General features: G+C 45.0%; 1 protein-coding gene across 5 annotated transcripts in view; it reads left to right on the plus strand.

Annotated features, from left to right (window-relative positions):
* The window catches only part of Best2 (bestrophin family protein), a 41,342-nt gene extending 35,459 nt beyond the window's left edge, over nt 1-5,883 (plus strand). For all 5 annotated transcript variants that reach the window (XM_072022474.1, XM_072022476.1, XM_072022475.1 and 2 more), the window contains 5 exons: nt 166-297; nt 386-493; nt 611-871; nt 1,032-1,290; nt 2,260-5,883. In XM_072022474.1, the coding sequence (XP_071878575.1) occupies nt 166-297; nt 386-493; nt 611-871; nt 1,032-1,290; nt 2,260-3,344 (1,845 nt within the window). In that variant the 3' untranslated portion in view covers nt 3,345-5,883. The remainder of the gene's footprint in view (nt 1-165; nt 298-385; nt 494-610; nt 872-1,031; nt 1,291-2,259) is intronic.
* Nucleotides 5,884-17,870: the final 11,987 nt, after the last annotated feature.

A 17,870-nucleotide genomic window follows, 5' to 3' on the forward strand; every position in this document is an offset into this window, starting at 1 on the left:
CCATTTGTTTTTTTTTTTTCCTTCTTCTATCGCGCGTCGCAAAATTAACGATGACTCAATTTTATTTCGCCAATTACCAGTAGTCGACGTAACGCCGTTTTTAGGGCCGTGATATTCACGGTTCTAATCGAACGAGTTTGAACACCGTTTATTTACGTTTTCCAGGTAGTCACGCTATCGTTGTACGCGTATTTCTTTTCCGCCTTACTCGGCAGACAATTTATCGAGCGCACCGACGTCGGAAGCGGAAAATACGAGGAACCAGACATGTATTTTCCATTTTTCACGGCTCTACAGGTAAGAACACCGATCGTAAAGACGCTTGTAAAAAGACGATCCCGTCTTCGATGAATAACTATCGATCAATCCGATTCGTTCGTTCCAGTTCTGCTTTTACGTGGGATGGCTGAAAGTTGCCGAGGTATTGATCAATCCTTTCGGCGAAGACGACGATGATATCGAGTTAAATTGGCTTATAGATCGTCACATCAAGGTACGAGAACAACTTTCTCAGGTTCCATCGAAATTTAAGTTAATCGTATAGAAATTGAAATTCAACTATCGTGTCACAAGATTCATATTTATTAGCGGTGACGCGTTTATTTGATAGGCTGGATACATGATCGTGGACGAAATGCACGAGGAACACCCAGAATTGTTGAAAGATCAATATTGGGACGAGGTCGTGCCGAAAGATTTACCGTATACGGTGGCTAGCGAGCAGTACAGACGAGAAGAGCCAAAGGGTTCAGCCGAGCATTATAAGGTCAAAGACAGCGACGCTCTGTATGCAAACGTTATATTGGGCCCACAGATCCATAATCACGTTCAGCATCGCAAGACCCACCAGGATGACATGTACGCCGATTACGTAAGTACACGTCACCAGATGAACTTGAAACTCTCGATGTGCAACCGGCTACCTGTATTTGGTGTCACGATCGGATCGTGCAGCAAACATGTTGGAAAAATATTTATTCCAGAGAAGTATTTATACTTGATATATTTATATTCGCTTACATGTATTATAGGAAAGCGTCGATACTCCGTTGGTCGAGCGAAGGAAAAATTGGCTACAACGACAAATTACTAGAATGGGCTCTGTACGTAGTTCTTCGACCACTTACAGCAGCGGCGGTGGTTTCTTCTCCAGAAATCGTCACAATAGCGTTTATAGCAGCCCTGAAACTGGAGGTTTACCGCAAACGAACAATCCGAATCTTAAGATGTCCCTTTACGATAGGCTAGTTGGACGGAAAAGCATTCGAAGTCAAAGAATGGGTCGACAAGGCAAGTGATTTACGCAAATTATTTCCGATGTGTCTTCGTACTCGATACAATAGAAACAAATAGAAGGAAATTAAAATGTAAGGAATTGCTACGCAACGTGATAATATAAATCTCAAGCGTGTCAACAGAGTGGTGTACAGTCTGGAATAGCGTTCGTCGTAATGACGTTCATTTAACTATTTAAATGATAATGATACGATCTTACGTAACGCCTGCGCATTCACGTTAACAGTATCTCTCGTTTCTATGAATTAAAGTCAATAATCGGTGCCTCTAACCGAGCCGCGTTCTTCTCTATGAAATGATGAAAAAAAATTCTTTGATGTCATTATAAAAAATTGATTTCCAGAAGAAAAAAGAAGAGCAAACAATTTCAATTCCGTTACTCGAACGATAATCGTATGTATTTCCGTTTTTCTTCGCCGGCATTTTCAAAGCCGCAATCTTCTTGCACGTTCCAATGTGGCACGAGAAAAACATCTTTCAATGAAAGTGTCGCGAATGTTCGAAGTTTTCCCCACCTGTCTACATGCATGCAAGGAATTATGCAATGAGTAACCTTGTGTAATCTGAACAATTTCCGCAATCGCGAATCATTCTTCTCGAAAAAACTTTTCTTAAGACCTTGTGCTTCTTTCTCCAATCGTTCCTCTCACTTATGACAGAAAAAAAGGAAAGCCACGCCAGTGGCGGAAAAATACCTAAGCAATTATACCTAATCGCATTTTATCCATCCATTCTATTCTCAACCCGATTCGAGGCGGTCGAACGAAGATTCGTTTCCTTGCTCCATAGCGGACCGTTTTCTAGCGGTAAAATAAGCGCAGCCTCAAAAATTGGTACGATCATCGTTAGCCTCGTTATCATCGCTGCCGGCGCTAAGAATAGTTTAATCGTAGGCTTAGGATCGAGACGCAGACTCGATCATTCCGTAACAAGCTTGTCTAATTTATGTTCGTTTCCTGACAGGTACCATGACGAAGTTAAATCCGGTGCCGGTTTCTCTGAAGAACCGACCTCGCATACCGACGCCGGACGTGACGAAAGAAGTAGCCGACCGTGAACAGAGATTAGCTCTATCGGCGACGAACGCGGCGAACATCGGGGCAGGTGTCGTAGGAGTGATACCGGCGAACGGCCACTATCCGGATCTATCGGTTGTGCAGGTCGTGCTCTCGCCCATTCAAGAAACAGAGGGCACACCTGTAACTGGGAAATCTGGAGCGGCAGCGTTGGCGCAGGCTGTTCTTTCCCCTACTTTGACCAGTGCCGGTCTCGTTGCTCCTGTCACTTTAACACCTGTCACGATGTCGCAGTTAACGCAACTAGGACTGATGACGACAACTTCCGCGTCCATGATCAAACCAACGAATCAAAGCAACGGCGTTCCTAACCAAGCCACCTTAACCGAAGTGAACAGCAGCGAGGAAGAGGGGTCAGGTAGTGGAAGCAGTAGGAGTGGCAGCATTACAGGACAGGAAGAACGTTCCACGCCGTTAATAAGCCAAGACAGAAGCACTCCTCTGATAGGAGAGAGATCCAGTCCTGTGGGCAGCGACGGTAATCCGTCTACCTTCGACAACTATAACGATCGCTCTCCCATTCTGATAAATCCCGAGAAACTCGGTTACGTGGTTACCACGATGTCGACTACTCAAGATGGTAAGATAGATCCACGTGGCAGGCGATCGGCTTCGTTGCCGGGTCCGCCAGTTGTGCAATTGCGAGAGGACAGGAGTATGTCTCTGCCACAGTCGCCGGGTCTTCAACCGAGGGAAAATCGCGCGGCCTCGGTGTCGAATGGTCACGAACCTCCCAATATAGATAGACTCATAGTGCATGGAAAGGACATTCGACCGAGAACTAACAGCATCGGCCACGATCTCTGTAGACCGAGTCATCGTATCCAAGACACTTCGAGGAAGATCAGCAGCGTGTCCTGTACCAACGCGTCGCTCTCCAGTGGCCTAGGTACAACACCTATCACGGCGACCACCATAATGCCAGCGACTACTCCGGTTGCTGGTAGCAAGAGGGGAGAGGTGTACGTTTGACTCGTAAATCTAGGGACAATGTGGTAAATTGTACTTGGTCGCGTACGGCTTTGATCGTCGTGGGCGATTCGAACGTGCGTCGCACTTGCCTAAAATCCGACTCCGTCCATTATAGCGACAACTTGGCGTTTCATACGCGGTGAGAGTAGGAAGCAATTTTCGCGCTACAAGCGTGAACGATAATGGGATTTTTTTATCGATCGAGCTACAGGAGCCGAGAAACGCTTCGAACGATCGTGTCACTCCGATGTAAATACGATCTTAACTTATGAGCATTTCGATCGACGAGCTAGCTAATTATCGATACAGAATTGACACTGGTATCGCGTGTTGATCGTTCGACAATCGTAACTATTACGGAAATAACAGCGATGGAATCGAATTCGTCGATTCCTGTATGTAGCAATCGCGGAAGCGTTTCTCTTCCTTTTGTCGTAAGTATGTGCAATAACGTGGTAGCAAGATGACGGTGCGTAATCGACATTATGAAAATGGTGTCGTTCTCAAGTCCTTAGCGTAAAAATTGTAACGTTCACGCGACAAGTGGAAGAAAGGAGTAGATGTCGCGAATACGTCAGTGTCGCAGATACGTGTCCTATACACGATATGCGGATAGGATACTTCTTACTATTTGTGCACGCTTTACTTTGGCTGCGTCGTAACATTGTGATACGAAATATTTTTGCTACGATAAACGCAGGGGCAAATTTTAATGTGTTTCTTCTTCTTCTTCTTCCCGCGAGTACGTATGTCGAGAAATGGAATCTCGATCGCAGATAAAGTCAGGTTACGCTTGTAAATAGCCGATACTCGCGAGACGCCACATGACTCGTCGTTTTCGGCTTCTAGCATCTAGATGAAAGATTTTCTCTCTCATCTGAGCCGACTGTGTATTTATTCGATGCGCGACGGCAACTCGGGATATCGACGTTATTAATCTGTTCGTGAATGGAACGAAACACCTCGAGTCAGGCTCTATTGCGAACTGGAAAATGACGAGTGCATATATGCATGTGCATGAACACGCAATGTTTGCCATATTTGCCATACTCGGAGACACTTTGCGTAAAAAAATTGCGTGCAATTGTAATCGTGAATCTTCGATCGGAGCGATTTAAAATTGAGCTACAACTTCCACGATGCTCTACGGTATCGCCGGTTCGGCACGCGATCTGCATCATTTATTACTCTATAATAATTTAGGAGTTAGTAAGTTAGTTTTATCGATACGAGAAACGTTCGGGAACTCGTGCGCGCGAAGAGCAAGTGCAAACTGCGGTAGTCAACGAACAAACTCGGCTCAAAAGAACGAATTACTTAAAAAAAAAAAAAAAGGATATTCTCGATGGAACCATCGATTTTATTTTTTTTACTGCAAATTGCATTTGCTTTTTGTTAGCCACGTATTCAGTCACGCGTCTCTGGAGAAACGCGTGGCAGCTCAAGCTTTTTCTATATAAATTCGAGATCACGTAAATGTAAGTAACGATTCGATGTATGTACATGGTGAATTAAGCTGGCGATAGAGCCAACGAACATGTACATAGTAGATGAATTAAGTTAAGGTTACTTGGTGTATGAGATTATGAACATGCTCAATGCACGACACGCGATATTTGATCGTCGATGTGAACCGAGCGTTGTCTTCTTTGTCTTCTTCGTTGGTCGGTAAGGCCGGTTTCATACGGAGATACGCGTATCGTAATATACGTATTGCAATTTGCGTATTGTGTGAATGTCACCATTTCTTGTAATGTTGCCTTGTATTGTTGTCTGTCGCCTTCATACGAAAACTATCTATCGTAACCGAAATACGTAAAAATGAGTATGATATGATATTTAGTATCTATCATACGCGTATCTCCGTATGAAACCGGCTTATGGATTGTAATTTTCAGCAAAAAATGTGTAAATACGGACGTATTTTTAATCGATTTGTTATTCCACTTTTTTCTCCTTCTATCTTTGCGATGTTGTAATTTAGGCAAACTTGAATCCAGATCGAATTCAGTGGATTTAAAGATATAACGTCGAGATAACGTTATATAAATCTCTTAGTCGAGACGGTTGTTAAGTAACGACGATTATAATTCTAATTAGTTACTTAACGTACGAGATCACGCGAACCACTTTTTGTTAACTTAAAGGTATTATTATCTCTCGACCGAGATAATATTCTGTTCAGAGTTCCGAAAGAATTGGAACGTGCTCTACTTTATAAATAAAAGAAAAGTATTTAGAATGATTTTTCTGATTTGAGCATTCGTCGGTACTCAAGTGTTACTACGATCATGAACTTCGAACAAATAGAAGCGTATCCGAACTTGTAGATATTTGTACACATAGTATTTGTATATAGATTACATCTCGTTTTCGTTATGATATCTCCGATCTGAGACTTCCTTTAAACTATATAGGTAAAGAATTGTTTCGGTGCCTGAGTCGCGTCAGCGTGATGTAAACGAACCACATGTAAGAATAGTAATACATTATTCTTATTATCTATATTCTGCAATAAAAATAAACGTTTCCAAACGCATCAATTTCTTTTGTTTTCTAAGTACAGTAGCAAAGGTTTTGAATTCGTGTGACTGCATGATTCATCGTGCATACTGGAGATGACAGGAGATTCCATAAATTTCAATAATCTCAGAAATTCGAGAGATCTCCGAAGCTTCCTGTGATTACGCAAACGTTAGGGATTCAAGGAGGTATTGGAGATCTTGTCGCATGGGAGGTTCCACAAATTTGAGATGTACGTTTGCAATGGCGAAGATCTCTCGAGATCTCTGTTACCCATAGAATTTCCTGGAACTCCTGATTGGAATCTTCAAAACGTTCTACGATTCCGTTATTTTTTTTTTTTTTTTTTTTTTTTTTTTTAATGTCTTATAGTATTTTTAATTTAGTAACTTTAAACTTCCTGTTACTCTGATTCAGTCTGAACAAATTTAGACTTTAAATGTCTCTGATCGTTTAGATTTCTTCCCATCACGAGCTCTTTGGAATTTCTTAATACAAGTTCCTACTAGAGTTACCAATTATAATCCCTTATGAAACTTCTATTGCTTAGTCACTAACATCATTTGCAATGCAAATATAATATTGCATTATGAATGAAACATTTCTCGGTGCTAGAGCTGCATCTCCACGGCATGGGGAACCAGGTTTTCACTGGTGACGCGCGGCAGTAGTGGGACACCCCGTGGTGGGGTGCTGTTACCACGGGTCTAGTTGAATGTTCGTCACTTTCGCTCGTTCAGCCGTACCGGCTGGCTGGTTATGTTTTTGCCCCCTTCTCATTTTGGTTTGCTATTTTCATTCTTTATGCTTATGCATACTTATGAATACATCCTCCGTCTCAATTTTAGTCCTTCGTTTTCTACCTTCTATCTTGGCTCTCCGCTTCTACTTCGATATTAAGATGGTTATATATTCAGAATGCTGCTAGGTTATATTTAGCAAACTAAATGTTTATTTTAATCGGCATTACATGTACGTACACGCGAATCTTATATCGAATTGATCAGGATTCTTATTCAAATAAATCAATCCACTTGGAATAAACTCTAGAAAGGAGTGGCTTCTCCCGCCCACCCTATCTCTGTGATTAGAAACTCTGCATCGTCTAAAGTTGGTAGGCAGCAATCAACATCTAATCGAGGATCACGCGGAGCAACAGTGTCCTTCTTCCTTGTGCCTTTTCCCCGAAGCGGTACCATTCGCTAGAACTAATCACGCTGGTCTGGATCGAGGAAGCCAGCGGAATTGTATTCGTCACTTCGAAGACGCGCCTACGTTCTTCGTCTACGTTCAACGTATTCGTCGCTGAGCAATTTCTCGGATCGCTCGCAGCGAGAAAACGCTGTCCCAGAGTTAGCGATCATCTCAACTCCGCGTGCCTGATGTCCGTAGCTTGTCCTCTGTTCTAGAACAAATAAGAGCGGCTCACGTGCCGTTATTCGTGGTAAACTCTCGAACACGCGTGAAACGCTAAATATTTATTAGATGCAACCGACTTACTGACAACTGTCCATCGTTTCACCAACCTGTGACACGGTATCAATTTTCGTGATGAGATCGCTCTAGGTTATATTCTTACACGCTAGAGAACATTTAATTTTACCATTAGAACGCGTGTAGTATCATTAAAAAGTTGATAGCACTAGCTTTTCTGATGACTGTCGACACTTTGTACTAGTACTATAAGTCTAGTACTATGAATTAGTCGTGTAGATACGTTTTTCTGCTCTTCTACCTATTTGGGTTATACTAAAAATAATCTATAAATAATTTGATCTCATTCGGAACTTTACTTCTCATTAGACCAAATTCAAAACCGTATGGAACGAATGAATTTTTAATTCTCGTCGCATAGCGACTCTCTTCGCTGCACCGCGTCGTCAGCGTGCAAGGACCACGTTAGTTTATCTCTTGATATCGTATTGGGAACTGTGATCATCGCGAGGCTAGTCTCAACGCGCGGTTCTTTGACTTGACACAATAATAAATCATTACGCTTGTCACGGATTATCGGATTGGCCGCGGTCGGTCGCGTGATGGGTGGCGAACGGCCGCTTATCACCGACAGCATGTGTTTGCACTCAGCTATGCTGGCGAGAACTTTTCTTTTATAGAACCAGCAACCTTGTTACCTCTTGGCCACTTTTGTGCGCGCGTCCTGTCCGCGTCTCCTCTCTTTTTCCGGCGTGTTTCTTCTGTGTTTCGTTTCTTTCGGGACACCTCGCTACCGAGATGCCGGATTACACGAACATCAGACGGCGTTTTCGCGTGGGAAACCGTCCACGAGGACATTTCATTGGTCGAGGGAGATCCGGTTTGTACGCGATATTGTGAACGTCAATGAAGATCGACAGTTCAGATAACGACAACGGGGATGCGCTATCGTTCGATGGCTAACGACCGGCATCGAGATTCGGCCGACGTTGTCGTTAACAGAGTTGAACAAAAATCTTCGTGACTGAGAGCAACACGGGTTCCAGATAGCGGAAACAAATTGGGCAGATATCATTTATATACATTATAGAAATTTATCGCTTAAGAATACATTTATTGCTCCGTCGTTCAAGATAAAAGCAGCTCTTACAACGGTTCACAACGCTTTACGACGTTTCGCGATATACGTCATTGTCACGCGAAGATACTTTGTTACAAAGATTCTGAAGACCATGATACCTTATTCTCCACTTCGTCCCTGATTATACATACAATGAATAATGACACGAGACGGTAATTATCGTTATCTTCGAACCCTGAACCCCTCTGTGCGCGAAAAATCAAATCTCCTCTAGCTTGTACGCGCAATCGACGAAACCAGTGAAAATCGTTCGTCGATCATGGAGCAGCTGACAATCCCGGAGACGGTCCTCGAAACGGTGGTCTGAACGCTGCAGCGCCTGCAGCACAAAGGCTCGTGCGTCGCCAGCTCGCCACGTCTTCAAGACGCGTGGGTCGGCGATTGCAAGCCAGCTCGGGCTCGCGACTTAACGATTTCCAGCGACAAGGTACGAACTCGTGGAGAGCGAACGCGGAGTCGCGAAGATTTCACGGATGTCGCGACCCGCGAGTGGGTGGATCGTAGAAAGCGGAATAACGTGACATTAACCACCCTCGGGAGCGTCTCGCGGCAAATTTTCGACGTCCGCGGAATCGCGAACCACTTAACAGCGCAATTCAGCTACCAGACGATAAAGATAACCTTCTTGACTGTATCCGTGACATTTATGCACTGCTTGCACGCGTACATAGATCAATGTAGTATCTATGTACATAGACATATGTATGTGCGAAGCATCGCGTTTGGTTAAATTCCAAAGAATACCGCGAGCAAAAAGAAGATAAGTGCACCCATTTTCCCAAATGTCGATGCAATTTCATCGGAATTTGCATCCTGTGACTGTACAACTCGTCGAAGATCAGACTTTGTACTGAAAACCGTGAGCATGGATTCTTGTGTTTGTACACAAGATATCAGAAGAACCGCGAACCGTGTATCGGGAAATGGAATCTCTTAGATCGTTTAGGTAGATGGCAAGCAAAATCAAAGGGTCCACGTTTGGCAGAATGATTCTCCGACCACGACGACGATGAAATCAACTCGTGGCTTGCTTTTTTAGACGTAATGTCGGTGGTTAGAGTCTGGAGCGGTCTTCTGCGGTCTCGTGGCCGTCGATGGTGGGCGTGGGAATCGTAGAAACTGCGAGGGCACGCTCATTCCCCTCTTTCTTCAGCCTCATCTTCGTCGATTCCATTTGACGAGTCGATTCATCGCGAATCCCGGTCGAACCGTGATCCAGAGGATCGTCGGATGATTGCGCGTGCCACGATCGACGCCCACGACGTCATCGTCGTGCCTTCGACGTCGATACCCGCGAAACTGATCATCTGCTTTTCCGCGCTCATGCGGACCCTTTATACGGTAAGCACCGCGTCTCGTTATTGCACGTGAAATTGGAGACGCGAGCCATAAAAGCGTATCTTGGAAACGCACGGCAGTGGGATCCCGTCGGAGGCTCACCAGCTGATCGTTTCTCATGTTGAACCGCCATTTTTTCGATGTCCTATACTATACTATGGTTTAATCCGGAGATCGGTTAGCCTACGATTGACGCCTACACCGGCTAGCTCCGCTCGGCAACCGACCGGAGATTGTGCGCGGCCATTTGACGGATCGTTCAGCCGAGTTGCCGGTCTGTCTCAACGGGACGAATTAACTCTTTCACCGCGACAATCGCGTCTCCTTGATTCCCTCGTGTACAGAGATTCGATGAAGAAATCGATGAAAATCTATTCGCGTTCCTGTTCCCTTTATGGTTGTATATCAAACACTCGTGCGATCATTTAAATTTTCTGGACCGCTTAAGTTGATTGTATTCAGTTGATATCATTTTATCTATTATGCGGGTAAAGATTTGGGTCTTTCGAATTAAACTTCGGAGTATAATTAATGCGCGGTAAACTGTCACGCCTCTGGCAGGTAGACAACCGGAATAAATTCGTTTCGCAACCAAGAACAATAAACGCGTTTGGGCGTTTAATGTGCATTATGGTTGCTCATAAAGTATCCGGGTACCCGCTCGAAAACGTCTCTTGTTCTTCGTCTGTCCGATTTTTTTGGCCCGAGAACACGTGTACACCTAATCCGGCACACTTCAATTTTCAAGCGTAACAGGGACAGCGAGGAAACCTCGTGGAATGCCAAAGCCGAGGTAACTTAATCGCCTCTTTATTTGATTTTACGTTAAAACTAGCGGTTCGACGCGAGAACGGCTTTATTCGTTCCAGGCGATTCGAACAATAACTTTTCCCCGATAAGACCGCGAGACTGAGGGGCGCGTGGAACATAAGGGCTTCGCTCGAAAAGAAAATCTTCCCGGTAGATATTTGATCTGTTGAAGCGGCGCTTCGTAAATCTTCCAGCTGTTCTCAGCGGCGTGGAAGAACTGTTGGGCACCGACAATAAATGGACTGGACGAATGTACCGATCTTTTACAGATGTATACCTACTATAAAGCCCAGGCAGAGTACCTACGGGCCCTACGTGTCCTGCGTGCGAGGTCGTATAATCGCGCTGGTCGCGACGTGTTCGCTTGATTCACGACACCCCGGAAGCGTAGTGACTGCGATACGAAATGCCATGACACTAGACAGTCGGCATCTCCGTGCCTCCTATAAGACCCCATAAATCACTGACAACAAAGCGACTGTTCGAGCATTAAAGGCTTCCTTCTCGCGGCGTTTCCACCGCCGTCCCTGAATTGCGCCGCGTTTTAAGGATCCCATCGTTCGTATCCTCGCCGAAACTTTCGTCCCTCGAATCCTTTCCGTTCTTCTCTCGATGGCATCTTTCCACGAAGTTGCCAAACACGGTCGTTCTCCGTCCTGGAAACGGTACGACCGAACGAATCACCGTATTTGGCCAGCGACGAAACCTTTCCAACATCACGGAGCTTCTGATTACGGAGCTTCGTGCCACGAACTATGTCAAACAGGCTGAGAGGACGGGCAACCAAGTCGCGGCGCCACGTACGGCCTGCAATTTTGCGCAATTTTCCCGCGCGCGCGATAGAAAAGTGTATAATGTGATAATTCGAAATTGTTACGGGTGAACCGGGGAAGATTGGCGCATAATTTACACCTCTCGGCGTTCCATGCTCGCGTACCTACGCTGCCAGCTGCGTACTGACAACGACGGATAGGTGCTATCATCCTGTCGTATCTATATACGTACAGCCATTTCCTCGCAAAAATGACGATCGTTTGTGGAATACTTTTTCCGTAGAACAAAGGCAGTACGATGCTCTCTGTATTTAAAATGTACTCCTCTCCATAGTAATCGCGCAATCTATATCACGGAACGGAGAATGCTTCCAATTTATAACCCCTTTCGAATAGCAGATATTCATCGAAGGAATCGTCCGATTGCGGGCCAGGTAAAACCGTATTCCGGAAATCATTCGAGTAGCGCTAAACAACGGAGCGATATCGGCGCAAGGCCGGCTATCTGGCAACGTAATACACGGCTTATCGACTCCATTCACGGAACTACAATAATCATACGCTTGCCTCGCTCCAGAATTGGCTCGCGTTCGACTCTTTTTCGAATTCGAAAATAGTCGCGACGATATTCGCAGGCAGAGGAGCGCGCGCAACGGTTGTAGCGGTGTAACGAGAAGAAGGAAAAGAGGATGGAAAAGCGAGGCAAGGAAGAGGAAAGCAGCTGAAACGTATGTCGCGGGTACCTGAACCTCTCTGGTCCCCGTGGCAACATCTGTCAACCGCGTATATATACTTGACAGGCCGATAAACTGGCTGACGGAATCGCGGACCCGCCTTGCATTATGCAACCGAGGCGCGCCGAGCTTTTCTTTTCAAGGTGTTCAGGAGAGGCAGCCAACCGACCAGTCAGGAAGGCAAGCGAACGAGCAACGGAGCAAAGCACGCCAGCAGGGCCGGCCCTTTCGTATATACCTTCTACCACCTGCGGCTACCAAAGGGCCACACCGCGAATATTATTATCCGGGTGCAGCCACCGCGACCAAGCGAGATCGCCGATCTCCGCATCATCTTCTCACCTTCTCCCACCGCCGGTTGAATTAATTGTCCTAGCGCGATGCACCGATTATGGGCCTTCTACGTGCTCGACTAGTGCACCGCGAAACAACCCAGGAACTCCGAGACTTTACTGTTTAAAGCGGCCTTCACACGGTATGCCTGTCAGGATCTGTTCCTTCTTTCGCTGATGTTAGTACAGTTAGTGGATATTAAGCTAGCGATAGAGGGAAATTTCATTAAAAAACATTCGAGAGTTCCGAGAACTATAAACGTTTGCAATTTATGTTGGTTTTAATGTTTCTTCTATTCCTGGTTGCGAGTTCTCATTAGGACATGATATCAAGTTCATTTCGGAGGTATGCGATGGAATCGCTGAGAACGATCGCGAATTCTTTGATCCTGAACATCTCCGAACATCTTTCTACGATCTTCCACGAATTAGATACAATTAGGTATATGATTATGGAAGTATTTCGTTCCGATCGTTAGAAGAATCTCGGAGGAACGACTTTCATAAATAATTGAACAACGATTCCAAACTTACGGATGGCAGCGTTATACAAATTGTTATGGTTATCGTGTTATATCCGCTGTTGCTCACGCGAGGTATGATCTGCTCCTGATTTATAAATAATCGATCGATCAACATACACCGTGAACCGAGCAATGAATAGGAAATGATTGTGACACAAGCTGGACGTGAAAAGGAGCCTTTGAAGAGTTGTCTAGGAACAATGACACTGACAAAAAGAGAATTGTTCTCGATGGCAGAATAATTAATGTCTAAAATGATCGCGCTCGTTACATATAAGGAAGAAAGATATAATACAATGCACGGCGTTCAAGTGTGCTTGAACTGTTCTTTATGTCGACACTGGATCGTGCTTTTGTATTTTTAGGTACTCTCCCTTTTGAGAAAATAGTTCCACGAATGCACGTTCCGGTAGTCTCTGTCCTATTTTCATAACTTTCTTCGTTTCTGCTCTTATCATGTAGCTTTACGAATTCGCTTTCACAAAACTACACGAGCACGAAGATCGCATAAGCGTTCAGGAATGAGAGACCTTAAATATGTACCGGGTGTCGTAATGAAGAAGTATCTTTTGTACAAGACTCCTTTACAAAGTGTCACAGACATAACAAATTCGTTAACTTCGTTAAAAACTTTCCAACATCTGTCTAAATACCTTTAACTTGATATCTTTTAATTATATCTTGTCATAATTGAAACGTTGAAGTAGCGAACTTATACTTTCCAGAGAGAAGAAGGATCCAAACTATCTGTCTCGTTTATTTACATCTTCTTTCCAGTCCTAATCTTTATGTGTCTAACCTACAAACCGGTGTGTGTATGTATGTGTATGCATCTCGAATTCTGAATTTTCTTTACAAATATAATACGGAAGAATAAGTAGAAATTAAGATATTCGATTGAGGTTCTATAGTGAGAGATTTCGATGGAAATCTTGTTGGTACACCCTGTATATTTCTCTCCCGCCCTTCCGCCCCCGCTGTTTCAGCTCGGAGCAACGTTGGGGGTGGTTGCATCGGCAACGTTGCACTCTGCTGGCGTCGCATTACGTTTATTAACCTAACCTTACCAGCACGGCACATACACGGACGTTCCATGCACACGCGAGGGCGAACCTGCATGGAACCTTTTGCGATTACACGTACCTACAGCTTGCGTCGTAAACGACAGCTTTTGCGTACGCGAACAAAGCAGAGACCTGTTGCGCCAGGAACCTTCGTCCGCATTTTTAATGGTCACCATTTTGCGTCTGACAAATCTTTCGAATAAATTTTTACGATGCCTCATCCTCCTCCTATTTATCTTCCTCGTTTGACACCGAAGCCTGTATTCGCTCTCGTCGTCGATGGACCGAATTCGAAAGATATAAGCGAGCATATTTGCTCGATCTGTTACGGTCAACTTTTCTTTCTGAATTCAATACGGTCAGGTTCTAGGAAATTCTCATTGCGATCAAGGCGTTCCGTGCAAAAGGCTTCAGCGGTCAAACATCCATATCTTAAAACGTGAATAACGCGAAAGAAACGCGTTCGATCGGTGGTCGCGAGAAAATCAGCGCGAGAATGCACACAACACGGTATCGGCGGTTTGTTACGTGCTTCGATTCGATCCACGATGATTCACGCTGTCCCAACGGAACGACCAACCGTGACAGCGGGTGTGATTAGATTTGCCCGCGAATAATTTAAGCGCGTAAGTTAAACGAACAAACGAACGTAAAACAGATCACGAATATTATTACCGCCGTGACCAGTCAAGCGAGGCTTATGAACGTTGCGAGTCGCCCTGCGATTGCTACCGTGCTATCTCGTTAAGAAATTATTTTCTTTCGCCCTTTTTCCAGGAACTCTGATCGATCGCGTCATCGGACCGATCCCGTTTCAATTTCACGAACCATCCAGCGAAATAATTACGAATCGATTAGACATTTAATTGGCATAACGTAGGACCATATGAGCGTGTCATCCGGCAAACTATTCGTCGTGAAAGATAAGTACGCTGGTATTCCGTCAGTGACAGGTCTTTGTTGAAACTATGGTTTCGAAACGAAGCTCCGTCAGATGTCACTTCCTCGTCATTCTCCAGTTCGCAGACGTACTAACGACCATCTGACAGCGTCACGAGCAGCGAGAATTCTTTTCAAAGCGTAATTATATCGTCCGCTCTATAGTCGTGGAACTCTCTAACTGCCCAGCATTGTCTCGATCCGACGGTTACGACGCGCTAAATTAATCTAACACGAGCAGTTTAAGCCCACTCCGACCCTTAACGCGATCAATGAATCTCGTCGTCCGGCTCACGATCCTTCGAGATCGTAAGACCGACTCGACGTGACAAAGTAGCCCCGTCGTCGAATTAATACGAGGGAAATGAAATATTCCTAGGATTACGAGGTTCCATTGAGAGAATCCAGCGGAAGATGCACGGTCAACACGATTCTTTCGAGAATGCCACGCAAGCTGACCTTTAACGACTGGACTTAATGACTGTTTGGTGTCGTAACTCGTGCTCGCGTGCGTGGGTTCCCAAGACACCTTGGCTCGGAAAATAAAACATTAAAATGGTAGCAATATCTTTTTTGCCGCGATATTGGCACACTGCACCGTAATGATTATCTCGACCTAAATAAACGAAGGTTCCGTGGCCGCGTACCATAGGTCGGTCTTCGAACCGAACGCGACTTCACGAAGCTCGGTAGCTTCCATTTCACGTACAGAGACATCGTCGTTATACGAAGAGAGCCAGATACGATGCTATTCGAATCGTCCAGTCACGATTGCTCCGATTCTCAAGATTATTCGGTACCGAAATAAATCATCGTTCGATTGTTACAAGAGGGAGCTCTCTCTTTCAAATCATTTCGGTCAGAAGAAATTTTACGGTTATCTGCGCGCGAGTAACTGTAATTCATTGGATTATGAACTGTCATCTTCACTGGGAAAATACAAGTACAGGTATAGATGTCGACAGTAGACTTAACCCTTAGAAACTAGAAAGCTTCGAATCATTCTTCCAAGACAGTCTCGGAGAACGTTGCGAAGAAATTAAAAAATATTTTGTCTCGCCATCGTATAAGGAAACCTCGTCGTACTTAACGATCCACCACAGTGGCAAAAAAGAGCTTCTCAAAATTGTAACTAACCATAATTCAGTGTCAACCATAAATCTACTCGGTAGACAGGGAGGAAGAACGAGGGCGGCGAGAACGTAATTAAAAATAAAGCAGCACGGAAACATTGAGACGTTGCTGGTGTAAGCTGTCTCCGTTGCTTACGAACGACGACCACGGCTCGAGAAGAAGCTCGTCCGTGGAGGTGGACAACATTCTCGTCCCACGTTCGGCTTGGATGGTACATCGCGTGGTTCGTGAAACCAGCGACGGAAAATCGACCGTCGATCGATCTCGATAACAACGAGACAGAACGGATCAACCACCCACTCGAGTTCCGGAACACTCGTAGCCCGGTGAAAGTGTATTCGCGACGTCATTGTGATGGAACTAATTAAGATCTCATCGTAATGACTTTCACATAAATTAGCATACGGAGACGATTCGTCGCGGTTGCTATTAATCATTTTTCATGGCCGTGCACGAGAACGTGCGCAACACTAGACAGACGGTGTTCGCGTGCAGCGAGTATTAATTTCCTAAGATCCTGGGTTTCATTTGCGACGTCGTATCGCCTCGTGTAGGGACGAACTTGCGTCTGGACACGCTACGTGTCCGCTAGGATTTACGTGAGAAGATCGTCAGAGATGATGGTCTTCTATTAAAATCGTAGCGTAATCGTAGCAGTTACGGAGACAAGACTCCCCATAGTGTGCGAATAATAGATGAAGAATTCGCCTGACTGCTTCTGAACCTGGTCTTTGCGAACGACACGATATCGTTCTCAATATCAGGTTCCTGGATGACTTTTTCGCGAACCGTACGTTCTCTCTCCCTACCGGTGGATGCAAATAGAGTAACTGAACGGGTTTGCAAATATGATCTGGCGCGGTGGAGGAGACCTGGTCTCTTAGTATGTCACAGGAACGCTTAATTCAACGTCACTGGCTCTATTATCGTTAATTTATCGCCAGCCGGCTTAGGTCCGGTACTGTCGCTTCGACTTTTTTTCAACTCGCGACTACAACGCCGAACAAATTGCCGAGATCGCTGGAAATTACGTTACACCCACTAGAGGCAGATTTTAATAGATAGGTACAAATTACTCTTTCGAAGTGTCGTCCAGAGAGAAGACCTCCTAACCTAGATACAACGTCTACTACAAAACCGGACGTCGCGAAGAGTTCCTTAGGAAGCTGCTAGACGCAGCTAGACAGTGTGCGCCAGAGCGTAGCACCAACACTGCTAGTTTCTTCTTATATTCGTGGCTTTCCTTCTTGTTCCGCTTCCATACTTTTTCCACCGTAACAAACACTTTCGCGTTATTTCCCATGGAAGGCGATCTTGTAGGTGGTAGGCGGCTCGAACAACCGGGAAACGTGTACTTATTGCCAAGAGGTTTCCTGTTTGGCACGCACCTTTTCAGAGTAAACTAACGTCAGCATGATTTGTCACGGGCGTCACTGGCACGTGTTACTAAGTGTTCGAAGGTTGTTGTTCTTTCTGAAGAAAGTTGCTTTAGTCATCGTCAGGGAATATTTCAACTCTGAAGTGCTACCGTGGAACCAGGTTAAATATGTACATAGTTTGAATGGGCATCGACCGAGTCACTATTGTTTCGAGTTGAGCAAAGTTTGTAACAGAAGCACGCGGCTGCGTGTGTAAATCACTGCAACGTGTTGTCCCTTCGAGCGTGGACATCTTACAGACAACGCGAGATAAGATTCGCTGGAGACCAGTGTTCTAGCAACCCCTTTGTACCGTATACTTACTATGGTACCATTCAAAGCTGGATTATACTTTTTACGAA

The sequence above is a fragment of the Bombus fervidus genome, chromosome 2, assembly GCF_041682495.2.
Source record: "Bombus fervidus isolate BK054 chromosome 2, iyBomFerv1, whole genome shotgun sequence".
Lineage (NCBI taxonomy): Eukaryota > Metazoa > Arthropoda > Insecta > Hymenoptera > Apidae > Bombus > Bombus fervidus.